The following is an 11,718-nucleotide window of genomic DNA, read 5'->3' on the forward strand; positions in this document are numbered from 1 at the left end:
TTTTTTTTTTTTTTATTAAGTATAGTCCGCGACAGCTGAGGTCATTGGACTGTCATTATTTTACATAATTAAATATCAATCTTATGCTTTATATATGAAAGAAACAGTTATATTTTAAATTTTATTGATGAGCTTGGAATTGTATATGAAATCTATGATTTTATTGACGTTGTGTGGATCTGGATTCAATGACTCGGAAAGCTGGTCTGGCAGGTCTGCGTTTCTCCTGTCCTGGTCATAGCTCCGACATTCAGTGAGGATGTGTTTGACAGTTAGGGGGGTGCCACAGCAGGTGCATACGGGAGGTTCTTCTCTCTTCATGAGGTGTTGATGAGTAATGTGTGTGTGACCGATCCTGAGGCGAGTAATGGAAGTCTCCTGTTTTCTCGTGATGTTCTCAGGGAAAGGCCAAGGGAAGGTGGTTCGTTTGATTTCGTGTAGTTTTGATGTTAATTTAACCCATTTGTTTTCCCATTGGTCATGTATGTTTTTGGTAATGATTCTTTTTACGTCTTGGTATGAGAAGTCCAGAGCTGAGAGGGAGTCATTGGATGAATGGGCCAGTTTCGCGGCCATGTCAACGCGCTCGTTGCCTTTTATGTTGCAGTGTCCTGGTATCCACATGTAGGATATGTGTTTACCAGCAAGAGTGGCCCTGATATGTGTGTTCTGTATTTTTCTTGCGATGTCGGTGGGTTTCCATTGGTTCTGGATGCTGATGAGGCTAGAGAGGGAATCACTAAGAATTATGGCCTGGTTAACTTCTATGTTGTTTATAGCAAACTCAATTGCTTTGAGGATAGCCATGGCTTCTGCAGTGTAGATGGAGCATTTGTTGGATAATGTCCATTGGATTTGTGTGTTTCCGTGGACAATAGCCATCCCAGCTTGGTTTTCTGTGACAGAGGCATCCGTATAAATAAGTGAATGCTGAGGTGTGGAGGACAAAATTTCCTTGAGAAGGTTTTTGAAGTGATTAGGGCAGGTGGATTCCTTGGGGAGTTGGTGTAGGCCCAGGTTAATATTCATTGAGATGAGCCAAGGCGGGGATATACTGATTTCAGTTGTTATTATTTTTTCTAGTTCGTACTTTTTGTATACATGGTCAAATGTGTGATTCGGCGAGTGGAGGAGGCCGGAGGGGGCTCTTGCCATTCTTGCAGCAATTTTGCATGTTTGTTCTGACCATCTCATGTCCAAGGGGGGAATGCCCGCTATGCCGAGGATGCTGCTGATGGGGCTTGATCGGAAAGCGCCAATGGATAGACGAATCCCGGTGTTGTGTACTGGATCTAATATTTTGATGTGGGATGATTTGGATGTTGAAAAAAGGGGGGCTCCGTAGTCAATTTTGGAAAGGATAAGAGTCTTATGAATTTTAAGTAGGGTACCGGTATTAGCTCCCCAGGAGGCGTGAGAGAGTGTTTTGATTATGTTGATTCTAGGGATACAAGATTTTTTGAGGTGTCGAATATAAGGTAGCCATGAGGCTTTAGAGTCTATAATCACTCCGAGAATTTTTACTTGGGTTTTGTTCATGATAGAGTGGGAGCCAATGTTTACTGAAATGGTTTCTTTTTTCTTTCTTTGGTTGATTAGTATAAGACTTGTTTTGTTCGGAGCGAAACGGAAGCCGGACATTTTAGACCATGATATGAGTTCATTAGTTGAGTCTTGCAGAAGTTGTTGTATAGTGGTACTACTGGAGCTACGGCATGTGATAGTAAAGTCGTCTGCGTATAGCAAAGGAGAGTTAGGGTGGCGGACTCCTGCGGATATGTCATTGATGGCGATTAGGAATAACGTTACTGAAATAGTGGACCCTTGGGGTACACCGTTCTCCTGCGTGAAGGAGTCTGACAGAGAGTGGGGTGTTTTCACCTGAAAGGTACGGTTGCAGAGGAAGTTGTTTATGAATTCTAACATGTTTCCTTTGGACAAAATTTGGTTAAGCTTGTAAATGATTCTGGGCCTCCAAGCTGTGTCGTATGCCTTGGCGATGTCAAAACTGATGATTCCTAATTTTTGATTATTCTGTAGGGCCGTTTGAATATTGTTTTTAATGTTTAAGAGGTTTTTAGTGGTGCTTCTATTGCTTCTGAAACCGTTTTGTTCTGGGGTGAAGTATGTGGATTTTTCCAAAAACCACGTAAGGCGATTGTTGATTATCTTCTCAAGTAGTTTGCATATAGTGTTGAGAAGACAAATAGGGCGGTAGCTGTCGGGAAGGAATTTGTTTTTGTCAGGCTTAAGGATAGGAATGACATAACCATGCCTCCAAGAGTCGGGGAATGTTTTGTTAGTCCATATAGAGTTGTATATTGATAGTAAGTATTTTCTAGCGTTTTTCGGCAAATTTAAAAAAAATAGGTATGGGATTCCATCAGGACCCGGGCTTTTGCTTTTGCAGTTACGGAGTGCATTTTCAAGTTCTGTTATGAGTAAAGGGGAGTTCAGATGGGTTTGTACACTATCAAGCGGATCCACGGTATTAGTGGGGTTATTAAATTTATGTGAATTAGAGAGGAACTCCTGATCGTAGTTGAAATTACTAGAGTTGTCTTGAAACATTTGCCCTAGGGTATTGGCTACTTCTTTGTGAGAGGTTGTGAGGTTGGAGTCCTTGAGAAAATGGATGGTGTTTCTGTTGGTTCCTTTGATGGATTTGATTTTTTTCCATACTATTGAGGAGTCCGTTTGGTTGTTTATGCTGGATACATATTCTTTCCACGATGAGGCTTTGCTACGCTTTACTATATATCTGGTTTGTGCTCTGGCTCTTTTTAAATTAATAAAGTCTTCTTGAGCGAGGGATGTTTGGAATTTTTTGAGGGCTTTGTTTTTGTTTTGAATGGATGTTTTAATTTCGTCGTTCCACCAGGGGACCCGAGGTCTAGGAGAGCTGTTCTTTGAGGTTCCTATTGTTAATTTGGCTGTTTCTGTGATCATGTCGGTGAATTCCCTTACTACTGCTTCTGTGTTTTCTGGTAAGGGGGAGGAGAGACTAGAGGTTTTTATTTCTATTAGGGAGGTGAAGAGATTCCAGTTGGCTTTCTCGATTGACCAACGAGATGAGTAGACCAGATGAGTGTCGTCAAGGGGGAGGTTGATGGAGATTTGTATCGGTATATGGTCGCTGCTGTTGTGTGTGTATGGCAGGGTACACCATTCCAATTTGTGAGAGAGGGATAAGTTAGCTATGGAAAGATCGATGGAGGAAGGGCGTCCGTTAGAGGGATTGATTCTGGTTGGTTCCAAAAATACGGTGTTGTTTATTATTTAAAAAAACAATTAAAGTTTAATATAACTATTTCGGTATTTTTTATTGGTTTTATTATTATACCAATACAAAGTATTAAAAACAATGTTTTAATTAAGAACAAATGAGTAAGTCTCTAATATGAGTGATAACTGTAAACTAAAACTTTGGTAACAGGTAACGACGGAACAAAATCATATACCTATTGTACACTTTATTTTATAAATAATTTAAAGAATTTAACAATTTTCAAATACGTATTAAAACCTTATGCGCTTACATTTATTATAGGTTCGGCTAAAAATCTGATACTACAAATACCGAATATTTATTTAAGCAAACATAACTGTTGTACACTTAAATGTGTTCAATGGTAATTCTTTATTACTGTTTGGTTAAAATATGCCAAAATGAGCATTCATGCAAATTCAATACTGAAACGTTTTTCCGTACATTTCAATAGTTAGCGTTATAGTGTTTAACACTATTGTAGTTATCGAGTGAAGTTGGAGACTTCTAATCACGAAAACGGTCCAGTTTATAGCTACAGCACAAAAATGCACGGCTTCTTATATGGGTTAGTGTTCACACTGTGCGTTTGTTGGAATTCAGTTAATGGCAGCTCAACAATTTCTAAGCACAATGTACCGCCATTTGTAGCGATTCCTTCCGGACGATACGACGGAAACAATTTTTCCAAACTCGGCAATGTTCAACCGTCAGTGGCTAAACCAATCGTGATGACCAGACCGGATCGAACAGGTTATGGTGGAATATTATTGAACAACGAATTTGGAAAAAAAGTTACAATAAAAACCAAACTCAACGCCAAAAAATCAATGGCAGAATTTGATGAGAACGACGAAAATGTGATTATTGACAACCACGATGTGAGTATTCACTCTATGACGTTTTATTATACAGTTTATGATATTCTGAAAAGTCATTTATTCGATTGTTTACGGATAGCAAATACCGGCCGTACACCTTACACATTATATCAAATAGTTGACTTCATATCGATTGACCAGAATTTATTAAACAATTCCATTGGTCTGTTGCGCCAACAAAGTAAAATCGACATTACATCGTTGATGAGGTTGTATTTATATTTTTGCGGTCCGATCCAATTACCAGACTGTTCGAAGAATGGTGTAATGTATCGCGAGTACAGCAAACAAATAGTTTACATACAAAAGGACATGAAAGAAAAATTCAAAGATATCATAGGCAATGAAGTCACTTCGAAAAAGTTGCACATTAATCGTTTGCAAAAATTAAAGAAAAAAACGGAACGTAGACTTCTGGTCCTAGCCAAAACCGCTATTCTCAAAATTAAGATAAACAGTCCATTGTTGCCAGGCACTCCACTACATTTTGTATGCATTGACTTGTTGAAATGGACGGCGTTGATGGAATCCGAAAACGAAGATGCCGTGAAAATCCAACAAATGAAAATAACGGTTGACAAGTCCGAAATTACAATGCTGCATTACGCCGAGAGATATAGATACGAAATAGACATCGGCAATCTTGATCCGCTTAACTACGAGGTGTTATTGCGTATTAACAATACGTTGTTGTATTACGTATATAAGTATTTTGCATTATTGACTACACTAATCAATACGAATATATCAAAATCAAAGCCGATTAACACGTTTCCAATATCATTGGTGACAGAACAAACTAAAGGCCTTCGGGCAATCTTGGAAATTCTTAATCAATTTTTCGTCCCCGTTATTTGTACTACGTGAAACGACTGACAGCACAAACAAAGCTATCGGCTTTGATAAGTTATATGGATTGGTTCAGTGCAGACACAGAAGATACAGTAAGAGAAATGGAACTAAGTCCTGAAAAAACAGTAAACGATATAAATGAGTTAATAACTGAATTTGCTATGGCCCTCTTGATAGACCTTAAGGTGGACGATCCACAAGAATGGATTGATGGCGTCAACAAAGAAGTTGTAGGAACCTCAGCCAACATCAGTGAAGCCATGGATGAAAACAAAAAAAAAGCATTTGCAATTATCGCGTTATGCGTCAAACACTTAAATCCCGATTGGCCAAATATAAAGTATCGGGACCCAAATGAATTCTTAACTGCTACTAAACTTGCTCATCAAATTCTTCATACTGATCAGTACGATTATGTATTTTATAACTATATAATATAAATGATTATACATATTTAAATTAATCGACAATTATTCATTTAATAATTATATTTGCATAAACATAATATCAAAACTAACATGTAGATTTCTAAATTTGTATAACTTTAATGATATATTAATTGTTATATATGTGTTTGTAGCCAACGTTTTGGAAGCCAATAATAAAGTTTTATAATCTGCTCTACTAATGAACTGTGGTATTCAATTCAATCTCCGAAGACATTATTTTCAGTGTACTTGACGATCGGAGTTAACTAACAGATATAATTTTCTACACCCCTCCCTGCAAATTTGAACAACATAAGAGTATAACGGCTAAGAATGCAATAAGATTGAAATATTGTCAATACACATGACTAGTTTATCGGTGTGCAACAAATAGCTGAAGTGTGTAAACTCATATATTAACATATCAAAGGGGCGTCTATTTTGATTGAGGAATTATATACCGAGTTTATATTATTTTTTTAAAACTTTTATGAGTCATTCGTGCTCTGTTATAAGTCAACCTTATGTTTCATAATACTCCCATTTTGGTTTTCAAAAAAACCATTGAATTCTAATTATTTACCAGACGTGGTCTTGGTAATTTTTAAAAAATTGTATTCATCTTCACAATAAGATTTAAAACGACCATTAAAATTCTACTTCGAATTATGCATCAAATAAGTATTAAATATGTTCATACGTTTTTTTATAACTATTGCCATTTTACGCGTTTCATAGTACGTTTAAAGTAAAAAAAAATTGTTTTCCATCGAATATACACATGTGTAGAGGCCCTTAAATTATATCGAGGTGGATATTTTTCGGTTACTGTAAATATGGTCTATGTATTTATTCTGATACATTGAAAAATCGGAATAAATAAAGCATAACCTAAGTACAATTTAAATTTCAAATGCATTAATTATGAACATTATAAATGATGCGTTAAGTATAAATTATTTTTAGGCGCAACGACGACGATTGGCGTATTCGCCTATTGCGAATGGTTATAAAATGTTTAGATGATTATAGTATATTTATTTATAAAATGTATCATCAAACATGTTATGCATAATTTGTTATACAATAAATATATACAGGATTCAGTCATTGTATTATATGCCCCTTTGTTTTATTAACTTTGGTAAAACCCGTTATTTAACTGCAGAGTTGTACATAGGAAACCAAATTGCTATAAAAAACAACATGGCCAATAAAAAAAAAAAAAAAAAAACCCCAGTTTATTCAGTTCATGGCTCAAAAAGGTTTTAAGGAACCGTATGAAAAGACCCTAAAAACAGATAGACTAAGAAGCGAAACTGTGTAAACATTAAACAAAATAATTTAAAGAATTTAACAATTTTCAAATACGTATTAAAACCTTATGCGCTTACATAAATCATAGGTTCGGCTAAAAATCTGATACTACAAATACCGAATATTTATTTAAGCAAACATAACTGTTGTATACTTAAATGTGTTCAATGGTAATTCTTTATTACTGTTTGGTTAAAATATGCCAAAATAAGCATTCATGCAAATTCAATACTGAAACGTTTTTCCGTACATTTCAATAGTTAGCGTTATAGTGTTTAAAACTATTGTAATTATCGAGTGAAGTTGGAGACTTCTAATCACGAAAACGGTCCAGTTTATAGCTACAGCACAAAAATGCATGGTTTCTTATATGGATTAGTTGTCACACTGTGCGTTTGTTGGAATTCAATTAATGGCAGCCCAACAGTTTCTAAACACATGGTACCGCCATTTGTAGCGATTCCTTCCGGACGATACGACGGAAACGATTTTTCCGAACTCGGCAATGTTCAACCGTCAGTGGCTAAACCAATCGTGATGACCAGACCGGATCGAACAGGTTATGGTGGAAGATTATTGAACAACGATTTTGGAAAAAAAGTTACAATAAAAACCAAACTCAACGCCAAAAAATCAATTGCAGAATTTGATGAGGCGAACGACAATGTGATTATTGACAACCACGATGTGAGTATTAACTCTATGACGTTTTATTATACAGTTTATGATATTCTGAAAAGTCATTTATTCGATTGTTTACGGATAGCAAATACCGATCATACACCTTACACATTATATCAAATTGTCGACTTGATATCGATTGACCAGAATTTACTAAACAATTCCATTGGTCTGTTGCGCCAACAAAGTGAAATCGACATGACATCGTTGATGAGGCTGTATTTATATTTTTGCGGTCCGTTCCAATTACCGGACTGTTCGAAGGAAGGTGTAATATATCGCGATTACAGCAAACAAATAGTTTACATACAAATGGACATGAAAGAAAAATTCAAAGATATCATAGGCAATGAAGTCCCTTTGAAAATGTTGCACATTAATCACATGCAAAAGTTTAAGGAAAACACAGAACGCCGGCTTTTGGCGTTGGCGACCAGCGCCATTGATAAAATAGAGCCAAACGGCCAATTGTTGCCAGGTACTCCACTACATTTTGTATGCATTGAATTGTTGAAATGGACGGCGTTGATGGAATCCGACAACGAAGACGCGGTGAAAATCCAACAAATGAAAATAACGGTTGACAAGACAGAAATTACAATGCTGCAGTACGCCGAGAGATATAGATATGAAATAGATATGGGCAATCTTGATCAGCTTAACTACCAGATGTTATTGCGTATTAACAATATATTATTGTGTTATTTGTACAAGCATTTTGCTTTATCGATGGCCTTAATCAATACGAATATATCAAAATTAAAGCGGAAAGACGCGTTTGCAATATCATTGGCGATAGCACAAATCGAAGGGCTTCGGGCGTTCTTGGAAATCCTTAAGCAATTTTTTGTCACTCGTTATTTGTACTACGTGAAACGACTGACAGCACAAACAAAGCTAACGGCCCTGATAAGTTATATGGATCGGTTTAGTGAAAACGTAGAGGATACTATACGAGATTTGGAACTAAGTCCTGAAAAAACAGTAAACGATATAAATGAGTTAATAACTGAATTTGCCATGGCCCTCTTGCTAGACCTTCAGGTGGACGATCCACAAGAATGGATTGATGGCATCAAAAAAGAAGTAGGAAAATCAGTCAACATCAGTTTAGCCATAGAATTAAACAAAAAAAAAGCACTGGCAATTATCGCGTTATGTGTCAAACCCTTAAATCCGGATTGGCCAAATTTAAGGTATCGGGACCCAAATGAATTCTTAACGGCTACCAAACTTGCTCATCGTATAACTCATACTGAAGAATATGACAGTGAGGATGATAATATATACTTATAATAATTTAAAATTTATTTGTAGTAAATATAACAGCAAAACTAACAAGTAATTTCTAAACTGTTATAATTTTAATGATGTAATAATTGTTATAATTATATATGTAGCAACCATTTTATAAGCCAATAATAAAGTTTTGAGATCCACTCTATTACTAAAGGTTGTTTTTTTTTAATTTTCATCCCAAATTTATCTATACTGTAATGATGTTGTTAATTCAGTATTGCAGTTTGTGATGCCAAAAATACGGTGTTGTTTATTATTTAAAAAAAAACAATTAAAGTTTAATTTAATTATTTCGGTATTTTTTATTGGTTTTATTATTATACCAATAGAAAGTATTAAAAACAATGTTTTAATTATAAACAAATGAGTAAATCTCTAATATGAGTGATAACTGTAAACTAAAACTTTGGTAACAGGTAACGACGGAACAAAATCATATACCTATTGTACACTTTATTTTATAAATAATTTAAAGAATTTAACAATTTTCAAATACGTATTAAAACCTTATGCGCTTACATAAATTATAGGTTCGGCTAAAAATCTGATACTACAAATACCGAATATTTATTTAAGCAAACATAACTGTTGTACACTTAAATGTGTTCAATGGTAATTCTTTATTACTGTTTGGTTAAAATATGCCAAAATAAGCATTCATGCGAATTCAATACTGAAACATTTTTCTGTACATTTCAATAGTTAGCGTTATAGTGTTTAAAACTATTGTAGTTATCGAGTGAAGTTGGAGACTTCTAATCACGAAAACAGTTCAGTTTATAGCTACAGCACAAAAATGCACGTTTTTTTATATGGATTAGTTGTCACACTGTGCGTTTGTTGGAATTCAGTTAATGGCAGCTCAACAATTTCTAAGCACAATGTACCGCCATTTGTAGCGATTCCTTCCGGACGATACGACGGAAACAATTTTTCCAAACTCGGCAATGTTCAACCGTCAGTGGCTAAACCAATCGTGATGACCAGACCAGATCGAACAGGTTATGGTGGAATATTATTAAACAACGAATTTGGAAAAAAAGTTACAATAAAAACCAAACTCAACGCCAAAAAATCAATGGCAGAATTTGATGAAAACGACGAAAATGTGATTATTGACAACCACGATGTGAGTATTCACTCTATGACGTTTTATTATACAGTTTATGATATTCTGAAAAGTCATTTATTCGATTGTTTACGGATAGCAAATACCGGCCGTACACCTTACACATTATATCAAATAGTTGACTTCATATCGATTGACCAGAATTTATTAAACAATTCCATTGGTCTGTTGCGCCAACAAAGTAAAATCGACATTACATCGTTGATGAGGTTGTATTTATATTTTTGCGGTCCGATCCAATTACCAGACTGTTCGAAGAATGGTGTAATGTATCGCGAGTACAGCAAACAAATAGTTTACATACAAAAGGACATGAAAGAAAAATTCAAAGATATCATAGGCAATGAAGTCACTTCGAAAAAGTTGCACATTAATCGTTTGCAAAAATTAAAGAAAAAAACGGAACGTAGACTTCTGGTCCTAGCCAAAACCGCTATTCTCAAAATTAAGATAAACAGTCCATTGTTGCCAGGCACTCCACTACATTTTGTATGCATTGACTTGTTGAAATGGACGGCGTTGATGGAATCCGAAAACGAAGATGCCGTGAAAATCCAACAAATGAAAATAACGGTTGACAAGTCCGAAATTACAATGCTGCATTACGCCGAGAGATATAGATACGAAATAGACATCGGCAATCTTGATCCGCTTAACTACGAGGTGTTATTGCGTATTAACAATACGTTGTTGCATTACGTATATAAGTATTTTGCATTATTGACTGCATTAATCAATACGAATATATCAAAATCAAAGCCGATTAACACGTTTCCAATATCATTGGTGACAGAACAAACTAAAGGCCTTCGGGCAATCTTGGAAATTCTTAATCAATTTTTCGTCCCCCGTTATTTGTACTACGTGAAACGACTGACAGCACAAACAAAGCTATCGGCTTTGATAAGTTATATGGATTGGTTCAGTGCAGACACAGAAGATACAGTAAGAGAAATGGAACTAAGTCCTGAAAAAACAGTAAACGATATAAATGAGTTAATAACTGAATTTGCTATGGCCCTCTTGATAGACCTTAAGGTGGACGATCCACAAGAATGGATTGATGGCGTCAACAAAGAAGTTGTAGGAACCTCAGCCAACATCAGTGAAGCCATGGATGAAAACAAAAAAAAAGCATTTGCAATTATCGCGTTATGCGTCAAACACTTAAATCCCGATTGGCCAAATATAAAGTATCGGGACCCAAATGAATTCTTAACTGCTACTAAACTTGCTCATCAAATTCTTCATACTGATCAGTATGACTATGTATTTTATAACTATATAATATAAATGATTATACATATTTAAATTAATCGACAATTATTCATTTAATAATTATATTTGCATAAACATAATATCAAAACTAACATGTAGATTTCTAAATTTGTATAACTTTAATGATATATTAATTGTTATATATGTGTTTGTAGCCAACGTTTTGGAAGCCAATAATAAAGTTTTATAATCTGCTCTACTAATGAACTGTGGTATTCAATTCAATCTCCGAAGACATTATTTTCAGTGTACTTGACGATCGGAGTTAACTAACAGATATAATTTTCTACACCCCTCCCTGCAAATTTGAACAACATAAGAGTATAACGGCTAAGAATGCAATAAGATTGAATTATTGTCAATACACATGACTAGTTTATCGGTGTGCAACAAATAGCTGAAGTGTGTAAACTCATATATTAACATATCAAAGGGGCGTCTATTTTGATTGAGGAATTATATACCGAGTTTATATTATTTTTTTAAAACTTTTATGAGTCATTCGTGCTCTGTTATAAGTCAACCTTATGTTTCATAATACTCCCATTTTGGTTTTCAAAAAAACCATTGAATTCTAATTATTTA

The 11,718-nt window shown here is 35.2% G+C and overlaps 1 protein-coding gene across 2 annotated transcripts; it reads left to right on the forward strand.

The window, feature by feature from the left end:
* The first annotated feature begins 3,857 nt into the window (after nt 1-3,857).
* LOC126842490 (uncharacterized) lies at nt 3,858-11,231 on the forward strand. 2 transcript variants are annotated; one of them, XM_050579502.1, is made up of 2 exons: nt 3,858-4,021; nt 9,728-11,231. In XM_050579502.1, the coding sequence occupies exons 1-2, from the start codon at nt 4,000-4,002 to the stop codon at nt 11,146-11,148; spliced, it is 1,443 nt and encodes a 480-aa protein (XP_050435459.1). In that variant the 5' UTR covers nt 3,858-3,999; the 3' UTR covers nt 11,149-11,231. The 2 variants fall into 2 exon arrangements, with proteins under 2 accessions (XP_050435459.1, XP_050435460.1); XM_050579503.1 differs by lacking the exon at nt 3,858-4,021 and adding an exon at nt 7,197-7,305.
* The last annotated feature ends 487 nt before the right edge of the window (nt 11,232-11,718 follow it).

Source organism: Adelges cooleyi, unplaced genomic scaffold (assembly GCF_023614345.1).
Source record: "Adelges cooleyi isolate 19-005CV unplaced genomic scaffold, UGA_ACOO_1.1 ACOO_flye_CR_arks_rails_tigmint_CR_PRNA_528, whole genome shotgun sequence".
In the NCBI taxonomy this organism is placed as follows: Eukaryota; Metazoa; Arthropoda; class Insecta; order Hemiptera; family Adelgidae; genus Adelges; species Adelges cooleyi.